The 20,306-nt window shown below is 37.8% G+C and overlaps 1 protein-coding gene across 1 annotated transcript; it reads right to left on the bottom strand.

Moving 5' to 3' along the window:
• Nucleotides 1-903: 903 nt before the first annotated feature.
• LOC131949358 (protocadherin Fat 3-like) lies at nucleotides 904-10,293 on the bottom strand. Its single transcript, XM_059311217.1, has 9 exons — nucleotides 10,179-10,293; nucleotides 6,626-6,739; nucleotides 5,508-5,624; nucleotides 3,673-3,772; nucleotides 3,231-3,366; nucleotides 2,515-2,713; nucleotides 1,997-2,115; nucleotides 1,223-1,378; nucleotides 904-987 (listed from the first exon to the last, which is right to left on the bottom strand). The coding sequence occupies exons 1-9, from the start codon at nucleotides 10,291-10,293 to the stop codon at nucleotides 904-906; spliced, it is 1,140 nt and encodes a 379-aa protein (XP_059167200.1).
• Nucleotides 10,294-20,306: the final 10,013 nt, after the last annotated feature.

Genomic DNA, 20,306 nt, shown 5'->3' with positions numbered 1-20,306 from the left:
AAATGTGTTTTAAAATATTAAATCAGGCATAAGAACCAATTTTAAACAGAATATAAATTTGATTTGCAAACAGTTGGGCTTTAAGTATTTTTAATTCATGATATTTATATAAATGTTGTAAAACAAATATTACATGTGATTTTTAAAGTTTAGTTTTGACCATCAGATGGGTTTCAATTCACAAATTTACTTTTCAAAATCTATCTTATAAAATCTCAGTTTAATCAAATACTACATTATAACTCTACCGTAACAATAGCAGTCCCAGGCTCTGATATAATGGTGGGTGAGAACTCATTATCTGGTATTAGATTCACTCGTACTGTTGTTGTGCCAGTCTGTTCAGGAACACCGTTGTCTTTTACCAGTATCTGGAACATTTAATTTATGTATTATACTCATAAAATAGTATTGCAAATATAATGTGAGTTGTTAAGATTTGTATTTGAACTACTCATTGAAGTTATGGTTTACATATTTAAAATAAAAACTCATTTAAACAAAACAAACTATATAATTTACCCTGAGAATAGTAAATGTTGACATGGGATTATCTTTGTCCAGATCAATCGTACGAGCAAACTCAAGCCTGCCAGGAACAACACTACTAAATTGCCAATCTGCTACTACAAATATTTAAAAAAATATTGGATGTCTTAGAAAAATAATTATTAAAAAATTCATTAAAATAGGAGATTCTCTTATAATACAGTGGCTAGTTTTTAATGACACCAGGAAAAATTGCATTTAAAAAAAAAATGAGAACTGGTGACATAGTTATTATTTTTTAAAGAGATTTATTACAGGTGTAGGCTACTTTTGCCCCTTTTTTTTCTAAGCCCATTTATTATGTTCATTCCCCATTGACTAGTTTTGTCTCCCATGTAAATGTTTCTTGTCAAACTAACATGTTCTGTTGCCAACTAAAATGGTGTCCACTGTGTATGTAAGCACAGATGGGGTAGTGTCTTGATCAAGTGCAGATAACTGTGCAGGAAGAAAGTTTTTTAAAGTTAAGTATGTGTTGTAAGTAACTTAAAATAAAGCATCTAATTTTATAGAACATTTATTAATGTTATCAAAGTAAATACAAAAATTATAACATATCGTTTGAAAGACTTTGATTTTTTAAAGCATGTACATTATAAAATAAATAATAAATAAAAACTTTCTAGATATCTGAGAGAGAAATAATATAAAAAAAACAATACGCAAAACTCACCAGTAAAACAAGTTGCCCAGCTTTGGTATCCACCTCATGTATGTACTGAGTAATATAGGGTGTGCCTAAAAATACTGGGGCATTGTCATTATAATCTCTCACACTAATATTGACACTCTTTGTAATGGTGTGAGATCCCCCTGCACCATCAGTTGCCTGAATGATAAAAGTTAAACAAAAAATAATTTTGTGTACATGAATTGGATAAAATAAAAGAGTACACATAGGTCAAAAAAAGAAATTTTCAGATTAATCGTTAGACCATATTGGCAGAGTTTCTTCCAGGCATCTCTTCGCGGGGGCAGTCGTCCCCCCCCCCCGAACGAAATGGAATTTATATAGAGTATATATACTTTTGACAGTGCCCCCCCCCCCCCCCCCCGAAATTTTTTGTGCACCCCCGGAGGAAAAAAATTTGGAAGAAACACTGCATATTGGAGTTATTATTTTTTTTGCATAACCCTGGCCCAACCCTATCCTAATGAACAAAAAATAAAACATCAATCAATATTGCTAGCATAGAAGAACCACGATATCTGCAGCTTGACATTCATGCAAATGAAATAAAACATTTCTCAAACACTGATCAATTAACTATTGTTAAAAGAATGTTAAACCTAAACTAAACCACAATGGAATTAAAAGGATGGTAAAATTTAAAATAAAATAAAAAGTTAAACTATTTACCCATATAGGCCTATTACTTATTGTTAAAAAAAAATAAAAAAAATTATTTTACACCAGATTTTCCCCCTTGAAAGCTTAACTAACAACCTGAAAATTGACAGTGTAAACAGACAACCCATTGACGCCATCAGTATCAAAGTTTGCTTGAAGAGTAACTTGCCCAGTTTTTGCATCAATGCCAAAAACACCTGGCACTGAAATACTTCCTGAAAATCAAATTTGAAAAGTTAAATGCAAATAATTAATAAATAACTTTAATATTGAAAAACATTTTTTATTTATTTATATTGTATCCTAGCTTTTGAAAGTGCTTTACTCAAGCGTTCTGCGCATTTTTTTTGTAAACTTGTATATTAGACCTCACCCTTTTGAAATTTTAGCTTAGACTGCACACAAAAATGACATTAAAATTTTTCTAATTAAAAAGAAATGTCAGATAAATTCACTAAACAAATTATAAGCTTCATTCATATTAAGAACATGTAATTAGTAATGTTATTATCCACCTCTTAAGATTATTAGAGGCTAAAATCTCAAAATGTACCCAAAAAAATTTAACATACATAGCTCAGTTGATTAAAAAGTGTATTTAAATGTTTACAAACCATTTTTTATTGACTCGATGCTGTAAGTTATAGTACCACCAACAGTCACATCAGAATCTGTAGCTACGACAGTAAACAGTATTGTTCCAACTGGTGTATTCTCATTAAAGCTGTAGCTACTACTTTCAGATATAGCAGGTAACCAAGAGGACCATACTGGGACATTGTCATTAACAGGAGTTATCTGGATTGCAATGGAGTTATGGGGTCAAAATTTGAGTGTTCATGGTTGAGTAGTACCAGTAGGTCAATTTAAGCAGTTATTTAATTAAACAGTGAGAGTAGCTGTTAGGTTTAACAAATATATAAAATATTTTTTAAAGTTAAGGTACTCAATGATACTAGATCTAAATATTTTCAGTCAGAAATGTGTTGTTTATTCAGTTTTTTTTTTTATGTCAGCAAGGATCAACTGTAATCAGCAGCATTATTTTCAACATTGTTTAAATTATAAATTGGATTAAAACATTTCATTATTATTTTAATATCTAAATTAGTGTTATCATTATTACAATGTATTCCAGAAACGACTTTTTAATTACCCAGAAGCAGAAATAATGTGGTCCCCTTTTTTACTTTTGTTGATTCACCTCCCCCCCCCCCTCACACTTATCACAACAAAAACATCTAATCACGCCACTGCCACCCCCCCCCCCCCCTTCCCATGAAATATTAGTGTTAAGTGTTTTAGGTTCTTTACAATGCCGATTTCTTACTGAAACAACAACTGTGACCGATGTGGAGAGCGGGTTCGTTGCAGATTGGTCTTGTATGCTGATAATCACAGTCTCGGTGGTAGCTGTTTCGTAATCAAACGGTGCGAAGCGGGAGACCACTCCGGAAAAATCGACGCTGCAAACAAAAATAAACTCTCATAAAAAAATAAACCAAAATAAATAACTAATAAACTAAAGCAAAGAGCGATTACACTTAAATCGTGCAGATATGAAATAAAGGCCTAATGCATAATTTTGTTCTAATGTATAGAGAGTAGAGTCTTATCTTTTTTTTATCCTAACATTTTTCACAAAAGTATTAATAATAAATTGTGTTTAACCAAGCTTATAGAATGTAGATTTATATATGAATTTCTAAGAAAATCTGTCTGGAATTTATGAAAAAAAAAATACCTCATATATTCATAATATTAAAACTGACCTAAAGACAGCACTGTTGTTCGACGAATAACTTAAAAGGTTATTGTTGTTGTAACTACTGTCACGATCTGTGCAATTGAGCGTATAAAATCCTGCTCCACCTGCAAACACCAATGAAATGATAATTTATTTTGTTATCTCTTTTGGTACAGTTATTAAGCAGTTAAGTCTATACAAAGGCTATGTGGAAACACGTAAAAGGGATATCTATGGGAATCTTGTGGAAAAGTTTTATTGGTAATATCGATGGTAATCAATCTATTCGTTGCCAATGGATGTCTTGCGGGTGTAGGTGGTAAGGAAGGGGACCTCACCCCCCCCCCCCCCCCCCACCCAGTTGCATAAAAAAAATTGGCGGAAAAATTGGAAAAGACGCAAGATTTATTAAAATGCAACAAATATAATCAAATTTGTAACTTTCCTGATTTTCATTAAGTTGCCTGTCCCTAGTTTTTCTTAAATGAATGCAGCCTATATTTGTAACACATATGGTTATGGGCTGATCATAGAAGGGACATAGAAGCCACACACAATGAAAACAAGAACTAGTCTATCATCAAATAGGCAGATATAGACATGATTGTAAAATGAAAAGTTTTGGGGTCTGGTGCAAACGAACGAAGATTAAGTATTGTTTTGTTTCTTTTCTCCCCATCCTTTTAGTTTTTATGTAAAAGAGTAAATCCATAAAAGCAGAGTTTCTTCCAGGCATCTCTTCCGGGGGGGGGGGGCAAAGCCCCCTCGAAAAAATTCTACCGCTCCCCCGAACGAAATGAAATTTATATAATTTATATAGAAAATATATACTTTTAACAGTGTGTCCCCCCCTCCCGAAGAAAGTCTACCGCCCCCCCCCCCCGAAAATTTCAAGTGCCCCCCCCCCCCCCCGGAGAAAAAAGTCTGGAAGAAACACTGTATAAAAGACGTCAAGCAATCCGTGGAGAGGGGGATCTTTCGTGAAAAGAGGGAGAAAAGGGCGAAAATTTGAGACAGTATGGTGACGCTATCTATAGACGATATTAAGGGGTCATCCATAAATAACATTACACTTTTTTTTGACGATTTCTACCTTCCCCTCCCCTCCGTTACACATCGTCGCAAAAAGCCAAACACATACCTAAAATGACGTCAAACCTCAGCCTACTATCCCCTAAAAATTATATTTGAATTTTTTTACCACATCGGTTTTTTTTTCTAAAATATTGACTTATCTCCGTCAACATGGTATTTCAATCAATGTTATAATACAATTTATTAAAACATTTTTCTAAAACGCGAAAAAAAGGCTCAAATTCAATTTCTAATAATATATTTTTAACATGCAAAAGTGTCACATCACACTATCTGAACACCCCCCCTCACCACAAATCGTCACAAAATTACGGACCCCCTCCCCTGAGGCGTAGCGAGGGGGGGGGGGTGCGGACCGCACCGGGTGACACCATTTAGAGGGGGTGACACCAAGGCAAAAAATAGTAAAATATATAGAGAAAAATTTGAGGTGGGGGTGCAAATCGAAAGTTTGAGGGGGGAGCTAATCGAAAGATCGAGGGGGGGGGGGGGTGGTGTAAATCGAAAATTGAAAGCTTGTCCCCGGGAAGAGTCGCTACGCCTCTGGGGGGGGGGGGGGGTGACACCATTAAGTGCCGCACCGGGTGACACCCGACCTCGCTACGCCACTTCCCCTCCCCCTACGAGTTTTACGTCATTTATGGATGACCCCTTAACTGTTTTATCATACATAGACACATATATTTATTATCGTTAAATATTTTGATAGGATTTGAATTCGTTTTTTTTTTAAACTTTCTCTGTGAAGGAAATGAATTGTTTTACTTGAGTTCTCCTCTATGGAAAGATAAGCCGTGGACGGATTACATATTGGTGGGTTGTCGTTGTAGTCAAACACTGTAAGAGTTATGGTTGCTGAGTCGGTGAAGGTTCCATCAGATACTGAGGAAAAAAAACGAATTTATAATTGTTTGGCAAATCAAACTTTGATAAATTAGGCTATCCTCATAGTGATACAATTTTAAGAGCTGTTTCTTGACAGGAGTGTAATGATCTGATAGTTACGTGTAGTTACGTAATTGTAAAAAGAATTCTAGGATCGAACTCTGGTCATGTCAAGTTTGGTTTAAATCTGCTTGACGCCCCCCCCCCCCCCCCCACACACACACGTACGCCCCAGCTTCACTGAGTACATGAAAATATTTGACATTGTGCTGGGCGTACTCAAAAGAAAATTTACAGCTAAAACAAACTATTCAAAAGCAGTTTTATAAAATCACAAAGTAACATAAAAAAAGAAATCAGATAATGTTTTTTTTTTTTAAAATAAATAAAAGAAACTTGCAGTAGCTGTTAAAAAACTATCAGCAGTAAAAAAAAAAACAAGTTAATAAAAAGTCTATTGACAATTTAAGCGCAATTTCCTTATGGTTTCTAAAAATAGATAGTGATCGAGTTTGAGACGTATAATGGTGGGGTGCGTTCAAGCTAGGAGAACGATCGGTTTGTAGGTGTTTATCTAATTTAAAAAAAAAAAATTGTGACCGAACGAAAGGATATTTTTGAAAATTTTTGTTCTAAATTATGGCAGGAATCGATTTGTAAATGTTTCAAGTCGCTAAGTGGTCTGATTGCCGAGATATGGGCCAAAAACTGCATTTTTTTCTAGGTTTTTTGGCTTTTCCGTGAAATCCAGGAAGGAATTCCGGGAATTTTTTTGGCCTATGTTCATCCTCGGAACTTGCTTAACATATTTGCTTTTGGAGCTAGTCCTCGATATTGCTTCGTTGAGGAGGAGATACGACTTAAAGCTGCGGACACGCTGCGGACACACATCCATCCATCCATCCATCCAGAAATGACGAGTTAATAATCGCAATCCCCCAGTATGGAAATTGCGCTAAAAAGAAACCAGTCCGTAGCAGTTACAAAAAGACACCTACCAACAAGTATGGGTTTGAAGACCAGATACTCCCGTCCTGGATCTACGTCCACTTCCTGGTTGAGATAGATAGAACCCACCAGAGGAAAGATGTTGAAAATCTCACTGTCGTTACCTGCGGGAACACAACATAGCAACATTTTATGTATATGTTCACATATTGTGTTTATGATGAGATGCTTACCATGTATATACATTTTCATGATGCTTGTTTAGGATATATCACGTATAATTTACCCATTGGTAGATATAGATTGACTGCTTCTGTATGGTGAATAAGTAGTATAGCTTCAAGCCATCAGTTGGACGTATGCATTGATATTATTTATTGTTTTGTCAGAAAATATACAGTTGTAACGTTGTTTTTTTTTTAAATAAAAAAGCTGAGAGGAAAATATTTAAATCAGCATTAGTATTAGCGTATGTCAAATATGAAAATATGACTGATATGGTCAGGGATAACCATAGCCCTAATGAGTGAAGTATTGATTCTAATAGGCTTGTAATACAAGATGTTTGAATGGTCAGACTGTCATGGAAAACCGCGAAATTTCACTTCTTATGAGTGCTACACTTCACTGAGTATAAAGTAAGTTTGCACCCAAGAACTAAATGTAGTACTTGTAATGTAAAAGTAAAGTCCCCTTTTCGAACACGACGGTCCATGGAGCAGGTAAAGTAGAGTGCACACCTATTTCTGTGACCTTAGCATATGAAGAGATAGTGTGATCAACACTATTCCCAGCCATCTTTACTTTCCCTAACGTGAGTTAGGTACACATCAGGGCTGGGTAACCTCTAATAAATCGAAACTATATTCGAACTCAATACTTTAGGGTTAAGGGCATGGGCGGGTGATGAGTACCAACTTCTTTATTTCCAAGTCTAAAGATGTAATACTTGGCTAATAGTTATAACTCAAAGAGTTAAGCATAAAAATATTTTTTTTAATTTTTTAAATCCTCCGTTGCCATGGTGACGGCGGCCATATTGGATTTTATTGACGATTTTTAAATGGAAATAACTCAAAAATGGTTTGTACAAATTTCATGAAAACTTACTACAGTCTGCAGACACATGTGTTTAAGACTTCTTATTGATTACATTTTAAAAAAAGAAGATTGTTTTTTTTTTACTTTTTTTTCGATACATCACTGTAAAAATGTCATTTTTTCGTCCAATTTTTTCACTATTTAAACAATAAAAAAAAATCTTTACAAAAATTCCAAAAGTGTTCAATACGTTTTATTTGAACATATATACAGAGTAACTGGAGCAAATTTAGTTCAGTTCTGATAATTATTAACAAAGTTATTTCAACAATTGTACAAAAAAACATCAAACTGAGAAAAACTCAAAAAACCAACAAAAAGTTGCAAAAAATGAAAATTTACAGCTGTATGTCACTAAAATCGACCACATTCATAGCCTGAAGTATGGTGCTGCTGAATATATTCCTTCTGAGCTTGTTCAGCTGTTAGTTTTCTTTTTTTCTGGCGCTCTTTGTTTTACCTAGAGCTGTAGAAAAGCTGTTGTCAACGCGTCTTTTTTGGCGTCCTTCATTGAGTCTTCGACTATGGTTTCCTTCTTTTGACAGCAATGCCATAGCATGCCTGGGCCCTAAATTGAATTATGCTGTCGCAGAAACAGCAGTATATTTTGCATGGTCTCATATCTAAAGCCCAGTGGCGTAGCCAGGATCGTCTCAAGGGGGGGGGGGGGGGGTTCCAATTTTTACCCGGAGACAAGCTTTCCATTTGCACCCCCCCCCAAACTTTCGATTTGCACCCCCCCCCCCCTCAAACTTTCGATTTGCACCCCCCTCATACTTTTTATATATATACCGAGGGGTCTATGGGGGGGGGGGGGGGTTATGACCCCCCCCTAAACCCCCACTGCCTACGCCACTGCTAAAGCCAATTATGATAAGACGATGTCTTTGTTTATTGTGAATGGCCTTGTTCTGGATTCTTTTGCAGTTGTATACTTACGGTTTACAACATTTTTATTACTGCCACACCATGCTTGAAGCAAACCCTTTACACTGTTTTCATCAATAGTAGCCACTACATCACAGTGGGCGAGGAAATGTATTGATAACATCAAGAAGCAAATCACATTCGACAATAATTCTGCATGGCTGTGGTTTACAATTAGCACTACCAGTACTAGATGTAACAGTGCTTTCTTCTTTCTGTAAAAACTGTGTCTTACATTGTCGCAGTTTCTTATTAAATGGGCATATTACATCTGTACCAGTGCTTGTCTGAATAGTGCTAGATTGAGTAGAGGTAGCTGCAATCAGTTGCATTCGGACGTGCCCTTGCTTTAGTAAATTAGATGTTTGTGTGTATCTATTTTTAGCGAGTGTTTTGTTCTACCCATTATCGAAAGAGAAACAAATTAAATCGTCTCACTGCTTATGATAATTCACACAAACTAATCTAAACTGTAATAGTATATTTAATTTAAATAATTATATGTTAAAATAATGTAAGTATTTTACAGAAGCTTAGGGGTCATCCATAAATGACGTCACACTCGTAGGGGGGAGGGGGGGTCCGTAATTTTGTGACGATGTGTGATGAGGGGGAGGGGGGGGGGGGTTCAGATTTGCATTATAAAAAAGCAATGTTAGAAAACGAATTTTAGACGTTATTTCGCGTTTTAGATAACTGTTTTAATAAATTGTAATAGTTTAGACAAGATTTTGGAAAAATATCGATGTTTTAAAAAAATTCAACTGCAATTCTGAGGGGGGGTTGTAGGTTGAGGTGTGACGTCATTTTAGGGGGGGGGGTCTGACTTTTTGTGACGACGTGTGACGGAGGGGAGGGGGGGAGGTAAAAATCGTCAAAAAAAGCGTGACGTCATTTATGGATGACCCCTTAGGGAAACAAAACTAGATCAAACTTAGCAACGCGCTGAAACTAAGGGAATGTTTACTTCCGAAGCGAAACTACCAATCGCTAACTAGCTTCCGCCGTTGAACGCCAATGAAAAAATTGAGGTCAAAAATTTGCATACCGGAAAAACCCGACTGAGTAAAATAAACAACTTTATGACGTAGAAAAATAATCACATTAAAATAAAATTTTGATTGGTCCTTTAATTTTAGAACAAATAAAGAAAGGAGGTCACGGCCTTTCAATTGATATGAAACACATTAGATTTCCGTGAAGCCTAATAGTACTTTTCTAGGTCGAAAAATGGCTATTTTTACAAAAAAATTAACAAATGACCCTGTACACACTACTTTGAACCCGGTTTTTTATAAATAAATACTGTTTTTAGGGTCATAACAATGTCATTTTTAGATTCAACGATGGTTATTCTGTATAGATCAAGTAAAAGTGGGAAATCGATGATTTAGTGGATTTATGACGAAAAGTACATCCGCCCATGTCCTTAACAGTCTAGCGTTCTAGCGCTGGGCTACGCCGTTTACTCGGTAAGCACAAGATGGATATCTCTACATAAAGAAAGACAAAGGGGCGAAACTTTAGATATTACAAGATGAATCAAAAGAAAGACGAAGGGACGTTACTCGGTACCTGCAAGATACACGTAATCCGTGTCAATGACGTCAGGTTCTTGCGCTGAAAAAGTGTAGTTGAGCTTTGTTCCACGCTTGACTGCCTCCGTGACCTTCAGGTCGGCGAGGGTCATGGTCAGTCTGGGGGCGTTGTCGTTGACGTCCATCACTAGGACGGTCAGTGTGACACTGGCGGTCCTTCCTCCATCTGTTACCCTGGGGGTGTGTGGGGGCCGGGCTCATGTTAGTAAACACGGAGTGTGTAGGGGTTGGTTGATCGTAATGTTGTATTGTGCCGTAGCGTCATATGCCTGGGTCGGGGGTGCGGTCCGCACCGGGTGACGCCATTTTAAGGGGGTGACACCAAATTTTTAAAAGCGTAAAATTTACTCTCAAAGCAATGTTTTGTACAGGGGTGTCACCAAATTTAAAAAATCGTAAAAATTTACCTATGAAAGCAATGTTTTATCCAGTTAAAAATAATAAAATAGTAGGTGAGAGGGTGTGACACCAAACCAAAAGTGTAAACTTTTTGGGGATGGGATGGGGGTGTAATGACACAATTAGTGACCGCACCAGATGACACTCGACCTAGTGACGCCTCTGCTATTGCGCGCGCGCGCGCGTGTGTGTGTGTGTGTGTGTGTAAATTATAATAGGGAGTGGCAATTAACACCATGTAACACTAACTAACATTTTCTAGTAATATTTTCTGAAAGAATGATTCTGTTTCTAATTGTTAAATGAATAACTCTATTGCAGCACTGATTTAAATATTGTTTTCTCAATTTCTACTTTTAGCTCTTCTTCTTCTTCGTTCTTAATTTTTAGTGTTGGAAGGGATCGAGCCTTATCTGCCAGAGGGTTTGAACTCGAGACTTTTAGCTGATCTACACCTGCTTCTGCTAAAGATGTAATATGCGATTCTCTCTAAATAATGAGAGACTCCTAAAAATATTTTAAAAATGTAAAGAGTATTTAAGCCATATTATAATTGACATGTTTGTTTTGTAATAAAGTTTTCAAAACTTACGTGAGAGACACGGAGTATGACTTGGTCGTCTCGTAGTCCAGTCCTGGTGTTTTGGTGATGACTGTCATATTGATGTAAGCTGACTGGAGAAACAAAATTTGTAGAGTTTAGCCCTGTGATAGGCTTGGGCAGTTGTTCTTAACCTGGGTTCGATTGAACCCCAGGGGTTCGGTGAGTCAGTCTCATGGGTTCGGCGGAGGTCAAGACACACACCCGGCTCGTATGATTCACGATCGGATTTTGTCAGAGCGGACGATTAACTATTTAAGAAGGGTTCGGTGAATACGCATATGAAACTGGTGGGGTTCGGTACCTCCAAAAAGGTTAATGGGCCACTGGGCTAGAGATATGGTGCCTATGGGAGTGACTTTCTGTGTACGTGTATAATTAGATGGGAGAGAAAACAACAGCCCACCTATATAAATATATAAAATGGTGTTGGAAAACTAATATGTGCCCAGATTAATACATAAAATAGCCTGATGTTTTGGTTTTTAAAAAAATTCTATGCGTTTAAATCAATGCTGTATATATAAAGTATGGAGCAGGTAGCGTTCCACAATCATATTCCAAATATACTTTTTAATATTCGTATTGAATCTTTGAACTTCGGAATACTATTAAATAGTTTAAAAAGACCTGCCTAATGTTTGCAGAGACAGTTAATATACTCACTGTTTTAGCGGGTTTTGTTAGAGACGCCGCGTCCAATGCGAACGGGCCCCCACCGTCATTGGTCAGTGTGAAGGTCAGCACGTCACCGTCCAGGTCGATGGCACTAATAGAACTGATGACGGTGCCAGCCTTGGCGTTTTCTTTGACCGACAGCTTGGTGGTGCTGTCGACGTTTGAGAAGTAGGGTGGGGCAAGTCCACCTGAGGATATAGAAGGTGGAGAAGTAGGGTGGGGACAGTCCATCTGGGGATATAGTAGGTGGTGTAGGATGGGGACAGTCCATCTGGGGATATAGTAGGTGGAGTAGGGTGGGGACAGTCCATCTGGGGATATAGTAGGTGGAGAAGGGTGGGGCCATTCTACCTGGGGATATAGTAGGTGGAGTAGGGTGGGGCCATTCTACCTGGGGATATAGTAGGTGGAGTAGGGTGGGGACAGTCCACCTGGGGATATAGTAGGTGGAGAAGTAGGGTGGGGACAGTCCATCTGGGGATATAGTAGGTGGAGTAGGATGGGGACAGTCCATCTGGGGATATAGTAGGTGGAGTAGGATGGGGACAGTCCATCTGGGGATATAGTAGGTGGAGTAGGGTGGGGACAGTCCACCTTGGGATATAGTAGGTGGAGTAGGGTGGGGATAGTCCATCTGGGGATATAGTAGGTGGAGTAGGGTGGGGCCATTCTACCTGGGGATATAGTAGGTGGAGTAGGGTGGGGCCATTCTACCTGGGGATATAGTAGGTGGAGTAGGGTGGGGACAGTCCACCTGGGGATATAGTAGGTGGAGAAGTAGGGTGGGGACAGTCCATCTGGGGATATAGCACGTGGAGAAGTAGGGTGGGGCTTTATGGACTTCATAAATAGGTTACACCTGAAGGCTAGATCTACCTAAGACAAAACACAGATGAGATCGATCGTTGGAAATCAGTGGCTAAAGAAACACATGCTTTTATCTAAAAAAAAAACGCTTAGGTTGTTCACTAAAAATGTAATCTGGAGATTATTGAAGGAATGTGCATCTAACAGAAGTTAAAATGTTCTTTTATTTAGTATTTCTCCGTCTGAAACAAAGATTTAATAAAATGTCCCTAGCCCAAATTAAAATATCGCCTTCTTTATTCTCATGCACAGTTACGTCCAAGAATATTATTTCGATTCATGCAGCTTTGGTTATCTGGTTGATTTGTGATAGTGTTCTAGTATAGCGAACGTGAAAGCTGCACCCATGTCCACATACTGTTGTATTTTGTGCGTGTGTTTGTAGCTATGTGTGAGTACTCTAGTGCTAATGCTCCGACCACTGAACGACTACTGGATCAAGAAAAGTTTTCACTCAGTTTATTTTATAAACCAAGCAAGAGTTTGGGGGTAGAAATGCGCAAAAGACTTATTATCCACATGACTAGTTAGGTCTGTAGCCCCATCTCTGCTTCTTGTTTTAAAATAATTATATTCAACTCCATTTTAATATAATTGTTACGTATATTTGTCAGATGCTTAATAAATTAACCCATGTCTGAATAGGTTAAGCTTTATGTTAGACTTTTGACAGAGTTGATAAATTTCTGAAGAAATGAAGTATAGGTTATGTCTACTCATAACATACAACATGCATCTATTTAAATGTGTGTAATTTGACTCACCTTCAGTAGATGAAACATAACATAAGAAAACTAAAAATCCCTTTAAAATCCACATGTTATAACACAGAATTTATTGTTTGGACTTTTCGCTTTCTCTGTTAATCATTAACACATTTACAAAAGGAAATTGTATTTGCCTTGATGTAAAAAAAACTTATTAAACTGAAATCCCCAACTAGAAAATAAAATTTGAAAACTTAATTTCTCGTGAAAAAGTTGAAGTTGTGTTTATGAAGCGAGCTCCAAAGCAGACTTGGATAAACCAAGTCAAGAAGCGCAGTACCGCTGCGCGCAGCACTGGAAATTTTCGGCATTCAGAGACTCCCTTAAATAGATATTCACTTTCTCTTGTGACGTCACGGGTTAATTGTTCGGCCCTTTGCACCCAGCGCGCGTAGATACAAAAACTTTAGTCGTTAGTCCTTCAAACTGAATTACTGTTTTATAGTAAGGGTTTGCAAAGTATGAATTTAAGTAAAAAAAATATGTAGGCCTACACTATGTCGAGGCTTTTAATTCCGCCTTAAAACGAAATATTAAAACTATATATAGCAACATAGTTTTAATTGATGGACAAGGCCCATGTAAAAATAAATGGGAAACCTAACATGACTTAGAGAAGAATTGTATAGACTGATGAAGGATGACATGGTTTTAGAATAGAGAACGTAACTGTGTCTATTACAAAAATAGTCCTGGGCTTTCGTCCCTTCGTGATAAACTAATTGAGAAAAGACTGACATGAAGTAAGGCAAGGTGTTTTTGGTTTGGTTATTTCTTTTTTTTTCGAATTTTGCCAATATTTTAGTGGGTTTTTTTAAGTAGTATATCACGTGGAGAAATAATTCTTAACAGTGAAATGCCCAGTTTGTTCACAGGCCTATCTATATAGGCTAAAACGACAGAACAATTGCTGAAGTAACATGAGTAACAAAAGATTCAAACGTTGACACAAACTAAGCACGCGGTGACGTTTCGAGTTGATGGAGGTCATGGATTACGTTTAGAATTGGATTTAAAGTAGCCAAGTTAAAAACATTATGATTAGATTCAACCTAATCAAGTGTACACAATTAACGTTAGATTTATTTTGGTCAAGTGCACACATTTAAGGTTAGATTTATTTTAATCAAGTGTACACAATTAGTGTTAGATTTATTTTAATCAAGTGTACACATTTAATGTTGGACTTGATGTAGCCCAGTGTACGAAATCAAGGTTAGATTTCGTAGTTTAGTCACCAAGTTATATGATATCACGTGGCGCGACCAGTGGCGTCACAAGGTCTTATGACACCCGACACGTTCCACACCTCAGTGTGTCACTACTTAGTACTTCTGTTCTAATCTTAACCAACTTTTCATGAAGATTTTACTTGTCAAATTTTTAGTTCAAAACATCACCTTCTAAAAACTATATTCCTAAAACCGTATTGCTAACATTACTTTCAATATCCTTGACCACACACACCACTTTATAAAAGCCTCGTGTCATATATCTAAAGTAGAAGACCCTACACTTTTATTTCACATAAAAAACATAAAAACGTTTCTCTCTTTGGCGTACGTTTTCTTATCAATGAACCATCAACAACAGTGAACACCGCGGTCAGTCTTAATATCGAACATCTAATATTTCTAGAACTGTGTTCAGAAATCCCGTCGCGGATCAAATATCGCACAATATCTAAGACATATCTAGTGGGATTAATTCGCACAATATCTAAGACATATCTAGTGGGATTAAGCTAGACAGAATACTTTTCTTTATTTGATGTATATTGCACTGTCTAAAAGAACAGGAATATGGAGTTCTTTTGTTGAGAGCTGACATCGAACTAACAAACAACCGTTATGTTGCAAGGGAAATGAAACAAAGATATGAACTGAATGTGGGCACATAATGTGGGACGGCGGTAGAGCGCTAGACTATTAGCCAGCAAGGGGTCATCCATAAATGATGTCACGCTTTTTTTGACGACTTTTACCTCCCCCCTATGGGACGGAGTGGTCTAGCGATAGAGAGCAGGACTGCTAACCGGTAAGTCTCGAATTCGAATCCGGGTTCAAGTTAGTAGACCGTCCCTTAGTCCACCCAACTAGGGAGAGTAAAGGCGGCTGGGCATAGTGCTGACCATACTACTCTTCATATGCCGAGGTCACAGAAACAAGTGAACTCTACTTCACTTGCCCCATAGACCGTCAGGTTTGAAAGGGAAACTTTACTTTTACCTCACCCCTCTGGTGAAAATTTTTCTTAAAACATCGATATTTTTCCAAAATCTTGTATGAACTCTGTCAAAATAGAGTCCTTTAATCAATACCTATTACAATTTATTAAAACAGTTTTCTAAAACGCGAAATAACGTCTAAAATTAATTTTCTAACATTGCTTTTTTTTTAAATGCAAAAGTGTGACGTCGCACCATCTGAACTCCCCCCCCCCTCTCATCACACACCGTCACAAAATTACGGACCCCCCCCTCCCCCTACGAGTGTGACGTCATTTATGGACGACCCCCAAGTCTCGAGTTGGAATCCGGGAACGTTCCTGAGTCCACCCAACTCTGATGGATACCTACCTCACGTTATGAGAAGTAAAGGCTGCTGGGCATAGTGCTGACCACACTATCCTTTCATATGCCGAGGTCATATGAAATTAGCACAATTAATTTTTGTGTGTGCATATCTTTGAAAAGAAAATTCCAATCAGAATGTTGGTAAATACGTTGATTTGTTATCAGCTGTGTGACTAGGCCCACGATAGGCTCGTTTATGGTTAGGGCAGTAGTAGCATTGGCTTAGAGCAGGAGTCTCCAAACTACGGCCCGCGGGCCGGATGCGGCCCGCGAGGTCCTCTCATCCGGCCCTCGGAGATCTTTTAGTCCACGGAAAAAAAAGGTTTGTTGTAGGTGGCTGAGGAAAAATGCCACCCCAATGAGATACCTGGAAGAAACTGCCCCCTGAACTCATATTTGATAGTTAATGCGGCCCTCGGACTGAAAAGTTTGGAGACCCCTGGCTTAGAGGCTTAGGAGAGACAGAGTCGTAGCAACCTATTCCGGCCTATTCGATTTTGCGCCACCCCCTCCACAGTTTTATATAGTCATGTACGTGAACAAGCTTCCCCGGTCCCCATTTGAAAAGGTGGGGATGCTTTTAACCAGTCACTGTATCATTAACATTTTTTATTTACGTGTCCCGCAATTGATGTTAAATAAGTCCGTAAAGACAATGACAGTCTTGTTTTTAAAACTTCGACTTTGTAATACAGCTCACAACAAGCGTTTTATATTTTCTCTACCCGTTTGGCGCCCCGCTTCCGAAGGGTCGGCGCCCCCCCCCCCCCCACCCACCCGACCTCCCGCATGCTTCTTAGCTTCGCACATCAGCAATATGAATGTGTTACCCTTCTGATCCTTATCTTGTGTTGGGTATTAAATAACTTCGATAATATCACAATATTATTTAACGTCACTTCTTTGTATTATTATATATTTAGATTTATATGGATAGTTGTATTTTTTTTTTAAAAGAACGAATTAAAAACCATTTTTAAACTTTTATTCAACTTTAAAGATATAAAATTTAGTAGAAAAGTACACATTATAGCGTAGAATCCATATTGCGGACAAATCGATAAAAAAAATAAAAATAAAAACGTCGAAAGTACATGTGCATGAACGCATTTTAGGCATTACATCATCTTGATTGGGAGATAAACTTATAGATTATTTTTAAACCAAGGTGTAAGTTTTTATGATTTAAAATCGGCGATTCTTACACCATTTTGTACATTGTAATTTTGTTGTGGAGTACTTTTGATGTGAAGTCATTTTGTTGTGGAGTACTTTTGTTACGGAGAATTTTTGCTATGGTCACTTCAGTTTTAGGGTATTTTTTAAAATTAGGGTGTACTTTTGTAATGGGGTATTTTTGTTATGGGGTAGTTTTTGACGGCGGTTCGACTGTAATACTTTTGTTGTCGGTTCTTTTGTCATGGGATATTTAGTGGGGTACTTTTGAAAAGGGTTCTATTATAGTGGAGTACTTTTGTAAAGGGTTCTATTAAAGTGGTGGGGTACTTTTGTAAATGGTTATATTATAGTGGGGTACTTTTGTGGGGGTACATTCGTGTTTGTAGGGTGAAGTGACTGTAGGACACACTTATAATTGTGTGATGGCAACATTGGTCCTTGTGTTGACACTGTTTCTGGGGCTGGATACAACAGTTTCTATATCCTTTTAAATATCTATGTGTTTATGAGTATCTGTGTGTGGAGCGGGGGGGGGGGGGTGTTAAGAGACAGCATCAGGACGCTGTTGTGGTTGTGATGGTGTGGTTGTGATGGTGTGGTTGTGGATGGGTGAGATAGCTGAGGGTAGTGTGGGGTGTGTAGTTGTAGTGAAGTCGTTTGCTGAAGTACTATGGGTGGGGGTCGTGTGGTTGCGGGGGGGGGGGGGGGCGATGTATTGGGGTGTGGTTGTCTGCGCGATTTGTTATGGGACTGCTATGAGATGTTTGGAAACTACTTTCATTGTGAAGTTATACAAAACAGCTCACAGCGCATTCCCGTAACTGCAACCTAGCTCCCTTGTTACAAGCCTCACTTTGGACATTAAACTTGCTCTAGACAACTCCCCGTCTAATCTTCCGCGCCGTATTTCACAGCAATTAGTGCTAACAGGGTCTCGAACTATGAAACGGGATCTGTGTGATGAGCTGTATTGTGCCAGTGTATTCATCCACCTCGCCTCGTATTCAGTTACCAGCCAAGTTAACTCGGAGCCGGTGTTTCTAGCGTTGCATGGGCAGGGCTAGGGGAAATGCGATATGCGCTTTTAGCGATATGAAACGTATCTTTCACTGATGTTCCGTATGTTGGAGAAATGAGATGGGGAAAAGGGGATATAATTTTTTTTAAAAATAACTAAAGAAATGTCTTTGGTATGTTACATAAAGAAACGAACAAAGCTTTAAAGAAATAATTTATGATGCACAAACTCCTATCCTACGCTATAGGTTTACATATTTAAAAAAAAATATAAAGTGGGTTGTGTTCATTTTAAGCATGGGACTGATATGTTATTATCCATAGGCCTACCGAGTTCTCTATATCAGTGGCGTCGCTAGGTCGGGTGTCACCCTGTGCCGCACCTAAGGGTGTTACCCCCACCCTAATATATATATATATATATATATATATATATATATATATATATATATATATATATATATATATATATATATATATATATATATATATATATATGCCATACACACTTGTAAGTATGTGTATACGCATGTGTATATGTATTTAAATATATCTTTTATTTCTGGATGTATTTAAATGTTTTTGAAAACACGTAGTTTTAATGTATAGGAAAATGAGTAACGTAGTGACAAAATAGCTAGAAGCTATTTACCTCATAAGGGTATAATCAAATTATTATAACTTTACATATTCCATATACAAAATATACAAAATGTCAAGATTAGACTGAATTAAGATGTGAATTAATTGTTTCAAAACGTTTGACAATTCTTTTCATGGCTAAAGAAAAGCGTCAAAATGTGTCAATGTGGCAAGCCAACCACTTCTATTTATTTGTTGCTTGTTTTTTTATTGACTACTAATATGTAGATTTGTAAACTTCCAAAGTTGTTTCACTCCAATCCACTTCAGTGGACGGTGTATTTAGTGTCACCCCCTACCTTTTTGTCGAATGGCGTCAACTTATATTAATCCACCTAGAAAAAGCATTTAGAGGCCTAATGCTAACAATTATTAATTAAAATGGAAAAATCTTTGCTTTTGTAATAAATTATTATAGAAGCCGACCCCCCTATCTATAGTAGTTTATTAATACGGCTAGACTTGGCTTTTTTTCTCTATCTTTAACAGGTTTACGTCATGTTGTCACCTCCCCCCCCCCCAATCCCCCCTTGTCATCGGGATTTGTTAACATTGCTCCTAGAAGACTATTTAACGCTAATTCATTTAACAGGAACGATATTTTTTGTGTTTTCTTTATATATTTTGCCTTGGTGTCACCCTGTACGGTCCGCTATCACCCAAACGCTCTATCGTTCAATCACGTCATTTATGAGGGGTAGAGAGTTCGTCAAAACTGTCCCGAATTATGTTATGGAAAACATCTATTGTGACTTGCAATGTTCACCAGCAAGCGTAGACAACAGGATTTGCTTTTTGGGGTACCATTTTTTTTTAGGAAAATAAACTGCGTCTTAATGTCGAGAACTGTGCCTAAATCAAAAGGTGAATCGGTACGTAAACCGATCACCGCCTGTCTCATGGCGACCTGGTCGTCAGGTAACTTAACACGTCTGCAGCCCAGACACCGTAGAGTTTTTAAGTTGTTTTGTACTGCAAGTGTCTACAAGCACGTGATGTCCTGGCACATTTGCTCTTTTGGCTGCTCTTAAAATTTGAAATAAAGAAACTTTACTTAATTACGATCAATGAAGGAAGAGATGAATAGGGGTGTCTTGGATTTAATTTTTTTTTCAAATGAAAAAAAACAACATCGGTGTTACAGTTTGGAAATGTTGATCTACTCATTATTGGTGCAAACAGTGTTTCTTCCAGACTTTTTTCTCCGGGGGGGGGGGGGGGGGGGGCACTCGAAATTTTCGGGGGGGGGGGGGGGGGGAGGGGCGGACACTGTTAAAAGTATATATTTTCTATATAAATTATATAAATTTCATTTCGTTCGGGGGGTGGTAAAAAAATTTCGGGGGGGGGGGGGGGGGCTTCCCGAAGAGATGCATGGAA

The sequence above is a fragment of the Physella acuta genome, unplaced genomic scaffold (assembly GCF_028476545.2).
Source record: "Physella acuta isolate Inbredline_101_S28 unplaced genomic scaffold, ASM2847654v3 ptg000691l, whole genome shotgun sequence".
NCBI classification, from domain to species: domain Eukaryota; kingdom Metazoa; phylum Mollusca; class Gastropoda; family Physidae; genus Physella; species Physella acuta.
The sequence above is the reverse complement of the archived record's forward strand: the minus strand, read 5'-3'. Positions and strand labels throughout refer to the sequence as shown.

What these genes read in the sequence shown, in the direction of transcription:
- LOC131949358 (XM_059311217.1), bottom strand. Translation starts at nt 10,293, where the DNA reads ATGACCCTCGCCGACCTGAAGGTCACGGAGGCAGTCAAGCGTGGAACA. An exon ending in CGGTCACAGTTGTTGTTTCA is followed by an intron (nt 2,714 to 3,230) that starts GTAAGAAATCGG and finishes TGACCCCATAAC; the next exon opens with TCCATTGCAATCCAGATAAC. An exon ending in TTTACACTGTCAATTTTCAG is followed by an intron (nt 1,379 to 1,996) that starts GTTGTTAGTTAA and finishes TTTATCATTCAG; the next exon opens with GCAACTGATGGTGCAGGGGG.